The sequence below is a fragment of the Eurytemora carolleeae genome, unplaced genomic scaffold (genome assembly GCF_000591075.1).
Source record: "Eurytemora carolleeae unplaced genomic scaffold, Eaff_2.0 scaffold820, whole genome shotgun sequence".
In the NCBI taxonomy this organism is placed as follows: Eukaryota; Metazoa; Arthropoda; class Copepoda; order Calanoida; family Temoridae; genus Eurytemora; species Eurytemora carolleeae.
In genome coordinates, this window is record NW_019396706.1 from 81,230 (window position 1) to 101,158 (window position 19,929).

General features: G+C 34.8%; 1 protein-coding gene across 1 annotated transcript; it reads right to left on the bottom strand.

Moving 5' to 3' along the window:
• Positions 1 to 5,587: 5,587 nt before the first annotated feature.
• LOC111707616 (delta-like protein 4) lies at positions 5,588 to 12,948 on the bottom strand. Its single transcript, XM_023480749.1, has 11 exons — positions 12,848 to 12,948; positions 11,260 to 11,318; positions 11,156 to 11,203; positions 10,727 to 10,797; positions 9,898 to 9,982; positions 9,217 to 9,328; positions 8,794 to 8,856; positions 8,507 to 8,582; positions 8,049 to 8,169; positions 6,814 to 6,934; positions 5,588 to 5,727 (listed from the first exon to the last, which is right to left on the bottom strand). The coding sequence occupies exons 1-11, from the start codon at positions 12,848 to 12,850 to the stop codon at positions 5,686 to 5,688; spliced, it is 801 nt and encodes a 266-aa protein (XP_023336517.1). The 5' UTR covers positions 12,851 to 12,948; the 3' UTR covers positions 5,588 to 5,685.
• Positions 12,949 to 19,929: the final 6,981 nt, after the last annotated feature.

Consider the following 19,929-nt stretch of genomic DNA (forward strand, 5'->3'; position numbering starts at 1 on the left):
TGTACTAAACATTTTAAATTCAGATTTAGCCTTTACAACTTTAGTACATAAACCATCACACAAATATTACAAATGAGCAGATACTGTTTGTCCATTATTTGATGGATATTTGAATTTAAAAGTAAAACTAATACAATGTTAGTGTTAGTGCCCCAACAAAAAAACGAGCCATATTTCCACTAGTTTTACCTAGAGGTGATCATCTCAGGGGCGTCCCATGTTCCTCCGCATATAACAATAGCTTTTTCTATAACAATAACGTTTTCTATAACAATAGCGTTTTCTATAACAATAGCGTTTCTATAACAATAGCTTTTTCTATAACAATAGCGTTTTCTATAACAATAGCGTTTTCTATAAAAATAGCGTTTTCTATAACAATAGCGTTTTCTATAACAATAGTGTTTTCTATAACAATAGCGTTTTCTATAACAATAGCGTTTTCTATAACAATAGCTTTTTCTATAACAATAGTGTTTTCTATAACAATAACGTTTTATATAACAATAGCTTTTTCTATAACAATAACGTTTTCTATAACAATATCGTTTTCTATAAAAATAACATTTTCTATAACAATAGCGTTTTCTATAACAATAGCGTTTTCTATAACAATAACGTTTTCTATAACAAAAGTATGAGATCAATTTTGATTTTTAGGTGGAACATAGAGATCCATTTGATTAATAAAGCCGATTAAAAGATCAATTTAATTAGGTCAAATAAGGGATAAATACTAAATGAATTGAAAAGATTATAACTTTAATCGACTTTGATTAATTTAAACAAAAAATGTATTATTTTTGTAGTCGTCCCACCTTCCTCTAAATATAATGCTGACAGGTCTCTAAAATATTTTGAAATAAAATTTTTTTGCTAAAAGAAAGGATTTAAGTCTTTGCCACAAACTCAAATTTTCTAATCCCTATATCTATGCAACCCAATGCCGTAGACCTTAGATATTTAAAACTGTGAATTCTGGTAGATCAAATAATTTAAGTTTGAAATATCAAAAGTTTGCACTATCAAGTTGCTAAAATATAAGAATTAGAAAATTTGAGTTTGTGACAAAGACTCAAGTCCTTTGTCTAGAAATTTATGTTCTCTACAAATACATAGTTTAGTAAAAGTATTATTTCAATAATTGTAGATTTTTCAGAAATAGAAAATGTTTCTGACAAGCCTTGAAAAGGATTAAAGGAAAATAGATCCCTATTGTTTACATAAAAAAGTTTACTGCAGATTTTGAGAGATTGTTGATATGCCACCTAAAGATCGCAAAGAAACGGGGGTTTAATATCTAGGTATTTTTATTTAAATAACAGTTTAATAAACTGTTGTTATCTGATGCAGATAACCTCAAAGTTTAAGCCTTTCCAAAAACGCTGAGTTTTAGAGGGTCAAATGTAATACTTGATTGAGTTTGGATTAGAATAAAGGAATTGAGTTTTTGCCACAAACTCTGATTTTCTAATTCAATATCTTTTCAACCCAATGTCGTAGACCTTAGACATTTCAAACTATGAAATTTTTTAAATCAAATAATCTAAGTTTGAAATCTCAAAGGATTATATGTTCACAGCTGGGAACTTTAGAATGGTGGATATCGGGATTAATGCTTGATCCATTCTTTTTCTTAATCTCCAGATTAAATATTGCATGTTTTCCTCATAAATTTAATCTCCAGATTAATTAACAGATCGGGATTAAGGATATCACATTCTAAAGTTTTCAGCTCAGGTTGCTAAGAATAGAGATTAGAAAATTTGAGTTTGTGGCAATGTATTCAATTTTATTGCAGTAATTTGTCTTGAACTGAAATCCATTTTTATTTCGCTATTCCTGACAGCAACTGGTAAATCCGGAAGTTTCGCAGATTTAGCGCAAGAATCTAAAAACATTGAGTTTAGCATAAAATCTAAAAGTTCTTGATTAAATGACGTAAACTTGTAATTTAACTAAATTATCAAAAGCAAAAAAAGCATTATTTTGCTTTATTCATTCGTATTCAAATTTTTGAATGCTAAGAAAAAAACATAACCTTAACAAATATAGACCAATGCATTTGGGACATAAAACTGATTTATTTAGATATGATATACACTAACTCGCTCATGAATGCTGTGAATACTTCAAAAATGCCTGTTATTATATCAATATTTTTGTATCAAACTGGAAAATAAAATAAAATAAAAGTATTAGAAAATAATTTGACATTCTAACTCTTCTAACCTTTCTTAGTGGAATACACCTCCACAAAGTTGACTCCAGCATGTGAAGTATTTGAAGAAACAGAAATACCACCCAGTATCACCGCTACTTCATCTCTAAACAGATAAACAGAAATACCCCCCAGTATCACCGCTACTTCATCTCTAACAGAAATACCCCCCAGTATCACCGCTACTTCATCTCTAAACAGATAAACAGAAATACCCCCCAGTATCACCGCTACTTCAGCTCTAAAACTATTATGTAAAGTATGTGTTTAGACGTAAATTCAAGTTTAAATGTGACATTTCCGATGTTGTCTGATCAAGGAACAAGGAGATTATTTATTTTTTCTAGCTGCAATTTGAAAATGCATTCTCTGATTTTCTAACCGCTGTATCTTTGGAACCCATTGTCCCAAACCTTTGATATTTCAAACTTAATTCTATTTGCCGAGCAGAAATCAAAGTATGATATATCAACGGTCTACGACATCGGGTTCCAAAGATATAGGGGTAAGAAAATTAGAGTTAGTGGCTAAAACTCATAATCCATAAGTCTCAATTTTTGTTATTCTAAAAAAGTGACTGGTGCATTAAAGGGAAAAGATTATTACGGATATTGTCATAATTTAACGTTTTTAAAGATAGAACTAAAAACAAAATTTTTCATAAAATTCACTCACGCCAATTTAACAGTTCGGTCCTTATACAAGGTTTTCACTTATTCTCTTTTATACTTTTTTGTCGGCGGAATGGATTAAAATTAAAAAGGAAAGGAAGGTAACTCAGTAGTCTGTAAATCTAAAAATGGTTGAGTTTTAGATAAAATTTAGATTGAATTTAAATAGAAAAAAAAATCGAAGGCATCTCGTCCTGGTCAGTCCAAGGTGAACTCAAAGAGGGTTCAGAGCTACCGTTGTGAATCAGACATTCCACTATTTACATGAAGGGTACGTTACGTCTAAACATTAATTTGTCCTTGCCTTTGTTGTGGAGCTACACTTGAGATGAGAAGCAGGCTGAGAAATATAAAATAAATCATCTATAATAATATAGTTTCTCAAGTTTTTATCTTTTAAATATCTCCAGTCTCATAATTTGTTTATTATTCGATCTGAAAAATAATTAAAAACTTTTTTTGTATTTAATGTTTTTTATAAATATACCCATAAGCTATACATTTATTACACGTATTTATTAAAAATTTCATATCCGTTTTTTAATCAAATTTCAATTTACTTTTTTTACTTTACTTCTCTATTCACATTACTGACCACTCTTCTTGGGGGACTCGTTTAAAGGTTATTAAAGGGTCTGTAAACGTAATTTCTACTGACCCTCCATTAATAGAGTGTGATATATCCGAATTACAACAGTACCCTTTACATTTAAAGAGCTAAACATTGAATATCTAATGCATTCGTGGTAAGACAAACCTTTTAAGGAAACTGTTGTGAGTCCGACATATGCCTCCTCTTTAAATAGGGTGTCCGTTAAAGGGACAGACCGGCTATGTAAAGTTATAGTTAAACTGAGTATGCAGTTTTGTCGACAAATTTATTATGATTCGTTTGAGACATTTAAAACTTTTTAAAGATCTTTAAATCCTGAGTTTGAGCGCAACGTCAACGTTCAAAATTGTACTTTTGTTCAGAAACAGGTTGAGAAAATAAAAATGAATCCTATCATCGAAAATAAGTAATCTTCTTCAATTATTAGTTTCTATTTTCACAAAGATTTTATGCAAATTTTCTTGAATTATTATTGAAAAGACGGCATTTGAAGAATTTGAAGATATCTGCAAATACATTAAAAGATAATATGAAATTTAATATAATGATGAAAGCGAAATTAATGATTCTAACATTGATTTATTGAAAAAATTATTTTGAGAAATATTTTCCTAACCATCTGATTAAATTACTGTATAATTAATAGTTTTTAAAAAAACCGATTCTGAAAACGTATCCACCCAAAAGTACGCTTTTGAACGTTGATTTTGCGCTCAAACTCAGGATTTACAGATCTTTAAAAAGTTTTATATGTCTCAAATGAATCCTAAAGAATTTGTCCACAACTGCACTGAATACTCAGTTCAACTACCTTACATAGCCGGTCTGTCCCTTTAAAATTAAAATGGTTTTTCATAAGTTTTAACAGGTTTGTAATTGTTTGATGGAAATTAATATCAGATTAAAACAAAATCTAATTTTATTATTTACTCAAGATTTATGATTGTTATGGGACTTTCTTAGTGTTTCTATTTTAAGTACATATATCGAAGCTTTTTATAAGAAATTATTTGCATTATCATAATTCTGTCAATACCGATGAATAACGTTGTATTAACGTTAAATTTTATACATTCATGAACTTTATAAAAAAAAACAAAATATGAAGTTTATTCTCCACATCACTGTGACACAAAATATTCACATTTCTCCCAAACTTTATCAGGATTTTTCAAATTGCTGAATTTAATCTGAAGCTAAAAAAAAAGTTCACTTCAGTTTTAAATTGTACATGTTAAGGCAAAGGCCTGGCGACTCTACAAAGTAACATAATTGACCCGATTTTAAAACTTTTAGATATCTGTTAATATCTAAAGACTTGAAATTTTAGACATAAAAAAGAAATGTTTTAAATGACAACTAACATTGGACATTTTATGGAGAAAAATAATCTTTAAATCTTATGTTTTTCACTGTTTTTCTGCACTCAATACTTTTTATATATTTATGTCTCATCATGACTAGGTATAATGCTTTATGCTGATGTTACCCTGGTGTTAACAATACACTGGGCTTATCATTCTCGGGGATTACGGGGTATTAGCAATATATATAAACTGAGAAATCATACGAAATATACGGATATTCATATTTACTTATTCTCATTATTAGTCTCATTAATGTCGGAATTTTTCGGACTCAGTTAAAACATTTCAAGACATCTTCCGAAGTTCTCAAGACCTCTCTCTCATTCATTATAAAAGTAACATTTAAGTTTTGCTTTCAGTGGAAGACGTTTATCTTTGATATATATGAATTAAACAATGACAATTAATTTATGAATTTATGAATTTCTAAAAACTGTCTTGTCAAGCATGAATTAGATATCCATGTTTTTGTTTCTTTTAGCTAGCTTTCGATTTGCCGTTTCTCGGCGAAAGTGACTTGCGCATTTCTTGGTTAAAAGAAGGAATGGAGAAAGTATCAGAATTAAACACTCTTCAAGTCAGAAAAACGACGGTATTTTCCATCTTCCACATTTTTGATGAGATTAAGGTTTCAAGGGTATTGTTGCCATCTCTTTACATGGAGGGTCACTTGAATTGCGCCTACAGTCCCTTGCAATAAAAAATAAGAAGTAGGTTTTGTCACACGTCAAATATATTTTTATTCTATTATAAAACATTAATTGTTACACAAACTAAAAAATTCTGTTTTAGTGTCTCACAGAAGAATTGAAATTATCCTGTTGAAGTTACATTGCAGAAAAATCCAGTATATCCCTGAACAAAATATCTAGTATAATCATAAAAAATATCCAATGTACGCCTTGATATATCCAAATCCAGATAAAAGATATCCAGTATATCCCTGAACAAAATATTCAGTATAATCATGAAAAAAATATCCAATATATGCCTTGATATATCCAAATCTAGATAAAAGATATCCAGTATATCCCTGAACAAAATATCTAGAACAATCATGAAAAAATACCCAATGTATGCCTTGATATATTCAAATCCAGATAAAAGATATCCAGTATATCCCTGAACAAAATATTTAGTATAATCATGAAAAAAATATCCAATATATGCCTCGAAATATCCAAATCCAGATATCCTGTTTATCCTTGAAAAAATATTTAGTTTAAGCATGAAAAAATATCCAGTATTCCAAATGAATAAAAATAGCAAGCAGATGGATACATCCCTATTCCTGAAAAATTTCCCAAATTCCCATTTGGTCATTTGGGAAATTTTCAAGTCTATTGCTACTAACAAGTAAAACTTCTTTTTTATAAATTTAAGTTTGCGGTTTGGCATTGAAAAAATTCCAAAATTGAAAATCAATTAAAAAAAGTATTCCAGTATCCATGAATACAGCCTGGATAGGTGGCACACTCCCTTTACCTGGTGACATATACACTGCCAGGGAGTATTACAATAACCATGAATACAGCCTGGATAGGTAGCACACTCCCTTTACCTGGTGACATATACACTGCCAGGGAGTATTACAGTATCCATGAATACAACCTGGATAGGTGGCACGCTCCCTTTACCTGGTGACATATACACTGCCAGGGAGTATTACAGTATCCATGAATACAACCTGGATAAGTGGCACGCTCCCTTTACCTGGTGACATATACACTGCCAGGGAGTATTACAGTATCCATGAATACAACCTGGATAGGTGGCACGCTCCCTTTACCTGGTGACATATACACTGCCAGGGAGTATTACAGTATCCATGAATACAACCTGGATAAGTGGCACGCTCCCTTTACCTGGTGACATATACACTGCCAGGGAGTATTACAATATCCATGAATACAGCCTGGATAGGTGGCACACTCCCTTTACCTGGTGACATATACACTGCCAGGGAGTATTACAGTATCCATGAATACAGCCTGGATAGGTAGCACACTGTTCACACTGATCACCCTTGTAACCAGTATTGCAGATACAGTCATTTGGAATACTGAAATAGAAATAAAAAATACGTATTTATTATATTCTGTTATCTATCAAAAATATATAAATTTTCAATGGTTAAACATTTAAGTTTGAGCAACAATAATCGTTTTTCTTAATTTTCATTTAGAAAAAAAAAAACAAGGAAAGGAATTGAGTCTTGAGTCTAAAGTCAAATTTTCTAATCTCTATGTCTTTGAAATCTGTTAGCGTAAACATTTGATATTTCAATTGAGCTCATCTGATCTACCAGAATTCTTAGTTTGACATATCTAAGGTCTATGACACTGGGCTGCAAAGTTAAAGGGATTAGAAAATCAGAGTTTGTGGCAAAGACTCAGTTCCTTAAAAGCATTTTGCTTAAACAAAGGTTCATAGAATCGTTTTGGATAAGTGATATTCTTTTGGGTCACTTATAATTACGTGAACAGTCTCTTTCATTATTAAATTATCAATTTTTGCAACACTCCATAATAAGATGCAAATATAAGACTCTCCGCGGGCAGCCGTAGTACATTTGAATTTCCGAGCTGGGACAACCTTTCCGGTCCCAGTTTGTACTGTATCGGCCGGACATTGGGTAAATAAAGTAGGCACTCAATATGACGTTGTCAGACTTTAGGTTTAATTTACTTTTACTGAAGGGTCCGAGGTGCTTGTTTCCATACAAAGAGAGCAATGCACGATTTACAACGGTGCCATCATGAAACATTTAACTGTTCATCGAGCGGTTTTTAGACATTCAAAGGTAAAGGAATTGAGTCGTTGCCACAAACTCGGATTTTCTAATCTTTGGAACCAAATATTGTAGACCTTGGATATTTCAAACTATGAATTCTGTTAAATCAAATAACTTGAGTTTGAAATATCAAAGGTTTACAACATCGGGTTCTAAAGATATTGGGGTTTCAACATTTGAGTTTGTGGCAAAGACTCAATTCCTTTTAATTTTTTGACACTTTTAGAGCATAGCTATTTATATTTCTTAAATATTTAGCAATTAAAAGCGTTTCCGTGGATTCATAAAGATATGTTTGACATCCTTCTTCAGACAAAGGTTTATTATAGGGTATTGTTGTCAGTCGGGTGTTAGTAAAGTTTGTAAAGAATAAGAAAGAAACCTGCAATGTCCATTATGTTCATGACATCCTTCTCTACAGACTGGATCATCACACAATGTTCCAGTCCAACCATCCTCACATATACACTGGCCAGGTTTATTACAGTAACCGTGCTTGCATCCTAAAATAGAAATAATAAAATTAAAGAGATTGTTCACTTAACCGGCAAATAAACTATTACAATGTTATTAAGATATTGTAGTCTGAAAATATATCTCTGAGATTCGAAAATATTAGATATTAGCTGAAGGGCCCGGCGTTGCCCGTGGAAAAAAATGAAGAAGAAAAATTGGAGGAAAATTATAAATTTTTTTTTAATTCGAATTTTTTAGTTTATAGCACCCCCTGGCCACCCATGAGTGTCCCCAAAAAATTTCAGCCCAATCGGTCAAGCCGTTTGGCCGGCTAAAGACAAAATATACGTATACGAATGTCTTGTTTTATTATATAGATAATACCTGCCATAGTAGCACACTCAGTGCAGTTCTCTCCTGTAAATCCACTACCATGGATACAGGCACATTCTCCAGGCCACTACCATAATATACAATATACATGCATTTACAATAAAACCTGTCATTTTATTATTTGCATTTTAAAACATTGTACAATTGTAATAAACATTTAAAAAAAAATTATAATACTATATTTAATTAGATTTATAAAGTTTCTTGTTAAACATCATAGGACCAACATCAATTAAATTGAAAATGAAAAAGATTGCTTTAATGTTAATATTTTTTACCTCACAATATCCATAATCCTCAGAACATCCTGGAGAACATTTAGGAACACTGCAATCCAACCCCTTTATTATAGACAACAATTATATTCATTCCGTTTTTACAATCTGATGTCAACACGTTTGAATTTGAAAGCGAACCGAACGGAGTTGTTGTTTATCTCCTGAGGATTTTTTTTACGTATTTCTGGAATCAATCTTAAAATCTTTACGCAGTACTGGACGTAGCTAAGCGCTATTTCAAACAATGCTAAGTCCTATAATTTATTTCGAAATTATGATCACTTTGTTAAATATATCACACAATTTTATATCCATAACATTCTGACCGTACTTCCGAACAAAATGACCTTAATTGCTTAAATGCTTTCGAGTAAGTTCGATTTTTTCTAAAAGTGAAATCTTCAAATATTTTTGAGAACTTACACTCCAGCCTTCCAGGCAATTACACTGGAAAGCTTTGACACAATCTCCAAACTTGCATCCCGGCATCTTTATACAATTCTGACACGTGGAACCCTGATAACCCATCTCACATCTGCAAATAATAATCTAAATAATAACTTGCCATTAATTCCTATAATTTTCAAATCTCTATATCTTCACAACCTGCAGATGGTGTAAATCTTTCAATCATAGAATATTAAATCGAACAGAATTCGTAATCTTTAAATATAAAAGGTATACAACATTATAGGGTGCAAAGCAAATGAGTTTTTGTCACAAATTCTGATCTTTGATATTTCAAACTATGAATTCTGTTGGACCAAATAATATAGTTTTGAAATATCAAAGATTTACACCATCAGGTTGAAAAGATATAAGGGATTAGAAAATTAGACTTTGAGGGAAAGACTCAATTTCATAAGGAATAGAAGACAAAAATTTGTGCATGGCGACTGTTCACTGAAAGAAAAATTAAGAAATCCTCCCAAAAATCGATGTAAATTAAAAAGTTTCGTGAATATAACAACATACCCAAAACAAGCCACTGTAACATGAATAACAACATGAAGATGAAAACGAACCAAGCTTTTTCATGTCAATTTCCATTTTTTTTAAACGAACGGAGTCAGGAAACTAATCGGGAAGAAACTTGATCCTAACCTGCAGGTATTTGGAGCTACACATTCTCCGTTGTTACATCCATACGGACAGATTGGAATCTTACAATCCTCTCCGTCCCAACCATCTAGATACAATACTAAACTAATCCTACCCTTCCCAACAATCTAAAAACAATACTTAGCTAATCCTCTCCGTCCCAACCACCTAGATACAATACTAAACTAATCCTCTCCGTCTCAACCATCTAGATACAATACTAAACTAATCCTACCCTTCCCAACCATCTAGATACAATACTAAACTAATCCTACCCTTCCCAACAATCTAAATACAATACTAAACTAATCCTACCCTTCCCAACCATCTTTATACAATACTTAACTAATCCTCTCTGTCCCAACCATCTAGATACAAGACTAAACTAATCCTCTTCGTCCCAACCATCTAGATACAAGACTAAAATAATCCTACCCTTCCCAACCATCTAGATACAATACTTAACTAATCCTCTCCGTCTCAACCATCTAGATACAATACTAAACTAATCCTACCCTTCCCAACAATCTAAATACAATACTAAACTAATCCTCTCCGTCCCAACCATCTAGATACAAGACTAAACTAATCCTCTTCGTCCCAACCATCTAGATACAAGACTAAAATAATCCTACCCTTCCCAACCATCTAGATACAATACTTAACTAATCCTCTCCGTCCCAACCATCTAGATACAAGACTAAACTAATCCTACCCTTCCCAACAATCTAAATACAATACTTAACTAATCCTCTCCGTCCCAACCATCAAACAAAGCCAAACTAGATTAATCCTAATAAAAAATTAAAAATATGAATAAGTTCCATCCTACCTAGACACATGACTCTGCCTGATGGGGTACAGAAATAATGATCTTGGTGCTCCAGATAGTAGGGCTGACATCTGCCAGCACGAAGTATGTTTAATGGATAGGAATCAAAAGGTACTAATTTAAATGCATAGTTTTAAGCGAATATTTATTGAAAATTGTGAAATTATGCCGGATACAACTTACACAATCATTAAACAAGTTAAAAACCAAGGGCACTGTAAAGCCGACCTGGTTTTAATAGTTGATGCATATTTTGTTAAATTTTGTAGACCCGTTGGAAAAGATTGAAACTTTAGTATTTTGTGAAAGATTAATGAAAATATTCTAAAAGAATAGGGCCAGAGAAGACGACTTGATATAAATGGCGGACTGTCTTCAAGTGGCATGGCGCCCAGATCAACTCCATCTCAATATAATAATACTCCGTGCCTTACATCAGCATAGATCCAGTTCCAAACCGGATTCATGGACATAGAACTAAACAATTTGTTGTATTAAGTTTATGACTGGAATTTTCCTATTATTTATCTTACCCACTTTGTCCCAAGGATAAACTACTTTGACCTAAAATTAGGAACGCCAAAACGAAACCCTAAAAAATAAATATGTTGTTATTGTATAGAAGAAACGGAAAGAACAATTTCATAAAACTCCAATTTTCTTATCCACGTAACTTTGCAACCTTCAAATGTTGTGGAACAATATACAATCTAATAAATTCAGTTTGAATTAAAAAAGGTCTCCATAATATCATTAATTTCAAGAAGATTAGAAAATTGTAGTTTCAGGCAAGTGTTCAGTTCCTTTGTATAAAAGGTTTACGTTTAATCAAAATTACCGTAATTGATTCCCAACTGGCTTATTTAGAACTTATGAAACGACATATTTACTTTTACGAATTATAAAACCTACAAATTCCAAAAAGCACCTTTTAGGTTACTGCAGAAAATATAATGAAATAACCAAAAAGAACTTTTTACAAGAAACTTAAATTTTCTCATCCTTAAATATTTGCAACATGATGGTGTAAACCTTTGATATTTCAAACTTAAACGATTTGATCCAAGAGAATTTATTGTTTGAAATAACAAAGGTCTACAGCATCATTTTCCAAAGATAAAGGGAATAGAAAATTAGAGTTGTGATAAAAACCTTAGTAACTTTGTCATATTCTTGAAACGACGATTTCCAATCAACCAATTCTCAATTACAGGTTTATGAGCCAGTGTTGTGAATAGTAAAGAGACATTTAAAGCCAAGTTTCACTTTGAAATGTTTTGTCAATTTCTTTGAGTATTTACAAAAACTCTGATTTTCTTATTCCTTTATCTATACAACGTAATGTCGTAGAGCTTAGATATTTCAAAGTATAGAATTCCGTAAGATTAAATAATCTAAGTTCAACATAATAATAAGTAATTAGAAAATTTGAGTTTGTGGTAAAGACTCAATTCTTTTTAGAAGTTGAACCCGACTCATCTTTAAAGTTTGTCTTCTGGATATCAATTTCAATAGCTGAATTCCTGGATATCAAATTCAGCAGCTGAATTCCTGGATATCAAGTTCAGCAGCTGAATTCCAGGATATCTATTTCAGTAGCTGAATTCCTGGATATCAAGTTCAGCAGCTGAATTCCTGGATATCTATTTCAGTAGCTGAATTCCTGGATATCAAATTTAGTAGTTAAATGTTGGATATCAAGTTCAGCAGCTAAGTTCCTGGATATCAAGTTCAGCAGTGGAATTCCTGGATATCAAGTTAAGGAGCTGAATTCCTGGATATCGAGTTCAGCAACTGAATTCATAGATATCGAGTTATGCAGCTGAATTCCTGGACTTCATTTTGTCCATTACAAAAATGATCATCTCTGATTGAGTTTACTACAGTGGTAGGCGATTATATAAATACGATGAAGACGAATTTTGATTTATTTCAAACAGCATAGATACACATAAAAATGAAAAAAAGAGAAGATTTGGATAAAAAAGCTTCTTTTTAATTACTTGTAAACCTATAATTCGAAAAAGCTTGTAAACAATTAAAACTTATTTAAAAAGTCGTCTTCATTGAATTGATATAATACCGTACCACTGTATTTGGGTTTGTTTGCTTAACACTTACCATGCTTCTAGTTTTGAGTTGGAAACTGAATTGATCCGAATCTGAAGTTTATCATAAGAAGAAAACTGATTTTGCTGATTTGGACACTTTCCCGGGAAAACAAATATCTCATAAAAAAGGAAATGAAACGTAGTGTTTGTTATTAATAAAACTTTATTTGATTTTAACAGAAAATTGTTTTTGAAATTTAATATTTATATTTTGACACAGTGAGAAAAAAATAAATTTTAGGGATTTTTTGATAAACTAAACCAGACAGGACAAATATTAGAAAGTACAAATTTTAGAAAGGACAAAATGATAATCAGACAAACATTTTATTAGACAGAAGTCAATGCTTTAGACTGATAGTCAATGTTTTAGCCAGATAGAGGGCAAAAAATGTATATAGTATTTGTGATAATGCAATTTACTCGTTCTTCTGTATTTTGTGCTCAGATGAGAACAGTTATATTTAGAATTATCTTGCTTGGTGAGGTCCCAGGAGCTCACACTTCTGTGATTAAAGCCCCGGAGCTCACACTTCTGTGCAAAGAGAATATAATATATATTAGAGTGGAATTTACTAGAACAAATTATAAAACGGCCATTTTGTTGTACTGTTTCCATACTGCAGGTGTACTTCACGTATTTGTGCTATATAACCTTTTGGGCCCTGGAACATCATTTTATAGAAAATCTAAAATTAATATTAAAAGAAATGAAATATGCTGCTTTCATATTTGACCAATGATCATTTCACATAGACTCTGTGCCTTTCACTTTACAAACGATGATTTTCACTTATAACTATAAATCAATTGATGTTTTTTATTCACCTAATTTATTTTATAAAGTTTATTTAACAGCTTTAAAAAATTTGAAATTTAAATGGATAGTCTAGGGAACATACTGTATTAATGTACTCTACTGCATATTATTTGTGAACATTTACATGATTTGTACACTTTGAACTCCCTTTCAGGCTGAAAGGGACTGACAAAATTCATACCCAGGGATTGTCTAAATACCACTCTAATATATATTCTATTCTCTTTGCTTCTGTGATTAAAGTCCAGGAGACTCACACTTTCGTGATTGGGACCCAGGAGACTTACGCTTCCGTGATTAGGTCCCAGGAGACTAACACTTCAGTGTTGAGGACCCAGGAGACTCACACTTCCGTAATGAGGACTTAGGAGACTCCCACTTCCGTGATGAGGACCCATGGAGACTTCCACTTCCGTACGTGGTGACGACCCTGAAGACTTCCACTTCCTTGATGAGGACCCAGGAGACTCCAACTTTCTTGATGAGGATCCAGGCAACTCCAACTTCCGTGATGAGGACCCAGGAAACTCCCACTTCCGTGATGAAGACCCAGGAAACTCGTGGTGAGGTCCTAGTAGACTCCCAAGTCCATATTTATGACCCTGTGGACTTTAAGGAATCGTGTTGAACCCCCAGATAACAAAAATGTTCCAGGAAACTCCCCAATCCAGTATACTTGAAAGAATTAACAGAATTAGCTGCATTTGCAACTATTCTGAATGTAAAGTGAAATTATTTGCTCGTTCCATAAAAGTAAAAAATATGTGCAATGCAGAATTATAAACAAATATTTTTGCGGTGTGGTAACAGTTCGCCCAATCACGTTTCACCCAATCACATTTCACCCAAAACGTTTCACCCAATTTTAGGTGAAATACGTTTCACCCAATAACGTTTCACCCAATTCACTTTTCACTCAATACTACGTTTCACCCAAATTACGATTCACCCAACTCATGTTTCGCCCAAATTACACCTGCTGAAGAGTTTCACTCAATTTTTTTTATTCCTCTAACATACATTGCATATGAATTTATTGACCAATTTCCGATCATAACTCATAAACTCCTGGACCGATTTGCCTCAAATGTTGATTGGGGAAATCAGGAGAATAATGTGACCAATTTTACAAAATAAAAAAAATCTACATTTGAAAAAAAGTATTACAAATATTTTCTTAAAATCTTTAAATTGTTATAAAACTTGCACGATTTAAAATTTGGCGTTTATGAAGATACAAACTTCATAGAGTAAATAAAGTATAGGTGTTATAGTTGCACTATTAAAAATAAAGATTTAAAATATGAAATACACTAACCATCCATCATAACCATCAATCAATAATTAAAACTGTAAAAAAAAATTTTAAAAATCACAAGAAAATAAACAAAAAACTTTTTTTTAAACAGGAAATTAACTCAGGTTATAATTTGTAAAAAAAATTGAAAATATTCACTTTTGATTATTAATTCTTGAAGGATGAACTGGGATGAACATGGATGAACTAGAGTGAATTAGGATGAACTGGGAAGAACTGGGATGAAATAGAGTGAACTAGGATGAACTAGGGTGAACTGGGATGATCTAGGGTGAACTGGGATGAACTAGGGTGAACTAAGATGAACTGGGTTGAACTGGGATAAACTGGGATAAACTGGGATGAACTAGAGTGAATTAGGATGAACTGGGAAGACCTAGGGTGAAATAGGGTGAACTAGGATGAACTGGGATGAACAAAGATAAACTGGAATGAACTAGGATGAACTGGGATAAAATAGGATGAACTGGGATGAACTAGTGTGAACTGGGATAAACTGGGATGAACTGGGATAAAATGAGGTGAACTAGGGTGAACTAGGATGAACTGGGAAGAACTGGGATGAACTGGGATGAACTGGGGTGAACTGGGGCGAACTGGGGTGAACTAGGATAAACCGGGATGAACTTGGATATACTGGGATCAACTGGGATCAACTAGGGTGAACTGGGATGAACTGGGATGAACTAGGGGGAACTGGGATAAAGTAGGATAAACTGGGAAGAACTGGGATGAACTAGAGTGAACTAGGATGAACTGGAAAGAACTGGGATGAACTAGGGTGAACTAATATGAACTGGGATGAACTGGGATGAACTAGAGTGAATTAGGATGAACTGGGAAGAACTGGGATGACCTAGGGTGAACTAGGATGAACTAGAGTGAACTGGGATGAACTGGGGTGAACTAGGATGAACTGGGATGAACTGGGATTAACTGGTATAATCTGGGATGAAATAGAGTGAACTAGGATGAACTAGGGTGAACTGGGATGATCTAGGGTGAACTGGGATGAACTTGGGTGAACTAGGATGAACTGGGTTGAACTGGGATAAACTGGGATAAACTGGGATAAACTGGGATGAACTAGAGTGAACTAGGATGAACTGGGAAGAACTACCGTGAAATAGGGTGAACTAGGATGAACTGAGATGAACAAAGATAAACTGGAATGAACTAGGATGAACTGGGATAAAGTAGGATGAACTGGGATGAACTAGGGTGAACTGGGATAAACTGGGATGAACTGGGATAAAATGAGGTGAACTAGGGTGAACTAGGATGAACTGGGAAGAACTGGGATGAACTGGCATGAACTGGGGCGAACTGGGGTGAACTAGGATAAACCGGGATGAACTTGATAATACTGGGATCAACTAGGGTGAACTGGGATGAACTGGGATGAACTAGGGGGAACTGGGATTAAGTAGAATGAACTGGGAAGAACTGGGATGAACTAGAGTGAACTAGGATGAACTGGAAAGAACTGGAATGAACTAGGGTGAACTAGGATGAACTTTGATGAACTAGGGTTAAATGGGATGAACTAGGGTGAAATAGGGTGAACTAGGATGAACTGGGATGAACAAGGATGACCTGAAATGTACTGGGAAGAACTGGGATGAACTGGGGTGAACTGGGGTGAACTAGGATAAACTGGGATGAACTGAGATGTACTGGAATCAACTAGGGTGAACTAGGGTGAACTGGGATGAACTAGGGGGAACTGGGATAAAGTAGGATGAACTGGGAAGAACTGGGATGAACTTAGTTGAACTGGGATATACTGGGACGAACTGGGATAAACTGGGATAAACTGGGATGATCTAAGGTGAACTAGAGTGAACTAGGATGAACTGGGATGAACTGGGGTGAACTGGGGTGAACTGGGGTGAACAAGGGTGAACTAGGATAATCTGGGATGAACTGGGATGAAATAGGAAAACTGGGATGAACAAGGATAAACTGGAATGAACTAGGATGAACTGGGATGAACTAGGGGGAACTGGGATAAATAGGATGAACTGGGATGAACTGGGATGAACTAAGGTGAAATAGGGTGAGCTGGGATGAGCTGGGATGAACTGGGGTGTACTTGGATAAACTAGGATAAACTGGGATGAACTAGGATAAACTAGGATGAACTGGGATGAACTGGGGTGAACTAGGATAATCTGGGATGAACTGGGATGAACTAGGATAAACTGGAATGAACAAAGATAAACTGGAATGAACTAGGATGAACTGGCATGAACTAGGGGGAACTGGGATAAAGTAGGATGAACTATGATGAACTGGGATGAACAAAGGTAAACTGAAATGAACTAGGATGAACTGGGATGAAGTAGGAGGAACTGGGATAAGGTAGGATGAACTGGGAAGAACTGGGATGAACTTGGGTGAACTGGGATATACTGGGATAAACTGGGATAAACTGGGATGAACTAAGGTGAACTAGGGTGAACTAGGGTGAACTGGGAAGAACTGGGATGAACTAGAATAAACTGGGATGAACTGAGATGTACTGGGATCAACTAGGGTGAACTAGGGTTAACTGGGATGAACTAGGGGGAACTGGGATAAAGTAGGATGAACTGGGAAGAACTGGGATGAACTGGGGTTAACTAGGATAAAATGGGATGAACTGGGATGTACTGGGATGAACTGGGATCAACTAGGGTGAACTAGGGTGAACTGGGATGAACTAGGATAAACTGGGATGAACAAGGATAAACTGGAATGAACTAGGATGAACTGGGATGAACTAGGGGGAACTGGGATAAAATAGGATGAACTGGGATGAACTGGGATGAACTAAGGTGAACTAGGGTGAACTGGGATGAACTGGGATGAACTGGGGTGTACTAGGATAAACTAGGATAAACTGGGATGAACTAGGATAAACTAGGATGTGGGATGAACTGGGGTGAACTAGGATAAACTGGGATGAACTGGGATGAACTAGGATAAACTGGGATGAACAAGGATAAATGGAATGAACTAGGATGAACTGGCATGAACTAGGGGGAACTGGGATAAAACAGGATGAACTGGGATGAACAAGGATGAACTGAAATGTACTAGGATGAACTGGGATGAACTAGGGGGAACTGGGATAAAGTAGGATAAACTAGGATGAACTAGGATGAACAAAGATAAACTGAAATGAACTAGGATGAACTGGGATGAAGTAGGAGGAACTGGGATAAGGTAGGATGAACTGGGAAGAACTGGGATGAACTTGGGTGAACTGGGATATACTGGGACGAACTGGGAAGAACTGGGGTGAACTGGGGTAAACTAGGATAAACTGGGATGAACTGGTATGTACTGGGATCAACTGGGATCAACTAGGGTGAACTAGGGTGAACTGGGATGAACTACGGGGGAACTGCCATAAAGTAGGATGAACTGGGAAGAACTGGGATGAACTAGGGTGAACTGGGATTAACTAGGGTGAACTTGGATAAACTGTGATGAACTAGGGTGAACTGGGATGTACTAGGGTGAAATAGGGTGAACTAGGGTGAACTAGGATGAACTAGAATGAACTGGGATGAACAAGGATGAACTGGAATGTACTAGGATGAACTAGGGGGAACTGGGATGAACTAGGGGAAACTGGGATGAACTGGGATGAACTAGAGTGAAATGGGATGAACTAGGATGAACTAGGATGAACTGGGATGAACTGGTATGAACTAGGATGAACTGGGATGAACTAGGATGAACTGAGATGAACTGGGATGAACAATGATAAACTGGAAAGAACTAAGGGGAACTGGGATAAAGTAGGATGAACTGGGAAGAACTGGGATGAACTGGTATAATCTGGGATGAACTAGAGTGAACTAGGATGAACTAGGGTGAACTGGGATATACTGGGACGAACTGGGATAAATTGGGATGATCTAAGGTGAACTAGGGTGAACTAGGATGAACTGGGAAGAACTGGGATGAACTAGGGTGAACTGGGATTAACTAGGCAATCCTTCACGATAATGATACAATGATCAACTTGTGTTTGCTTGAAAGACTAGACTAGACTGATTACTAGACTGATTACTAGGGTGAACTGGGATGAACTAGGGTGAACTTGGATGAACTGGGTTGAACTGGGATAAACTGGGATAAACTGGGATGAACTAGAGTGAACTAGGATGAACTGGAAAGAACTAGGGTGAAATAGGGTGAACTAGGATGAACTGGGAAGAACTGGGATGACCTAGGGTGAACTAGGATGAACTAGGGTGAACTGGGATGAACTAAGGTGAACTGGGATGAACTGAGGTGAACTAGGATGAACTGGGATTAACTGGTATAATCTGGGATGAACTAGAGTGAACTAGGATGAACTAGGGTGAACTGGGATATTCTGGGACGAACTGGGATAAACTGGGATGATATAAGGTGAACTAGGGTGAACTAGGATGAACTGGGAAGAACTGGGATGAACTAGGGTGAACTGGGATTAACTAGGCAATCCTTCACGAAATCACGATAATGATAAATGATCAACTTGTGTTTGCTTGAAAGACTAGACTAGACTGATTACTGAAACCAGGAGGCCACGTGGACAATTTACAAACCAGTTTTAGAGAGTACATTTTGAATTTTACATTGGCGGTGGCCGTAAATACAGAATTTTGGTTTACCGGAGAAGGAGGGAGGCTGTATTCAATCGTTTTTGGTTTACTGGAAGGGGAAGCAGGCAGTATAAAATCGTTTTAAGTTGACTAGAGGGGGCGGGATTAGGCTACTCAATTTTGATTCTGGTAAGCCTCCCTTACTCTTTGCATGTAGCGGCTGATCCATGTTATAACCTGTACTCTATACAAAACATTGAACCATTGTACCTTTTGATTATATGATATATGAATACTAGCTCTATGTCATCTGTACTCTGATAATTGTGCCCGCGAATCTGCACTTTTTACACTGTACTCTGTACACC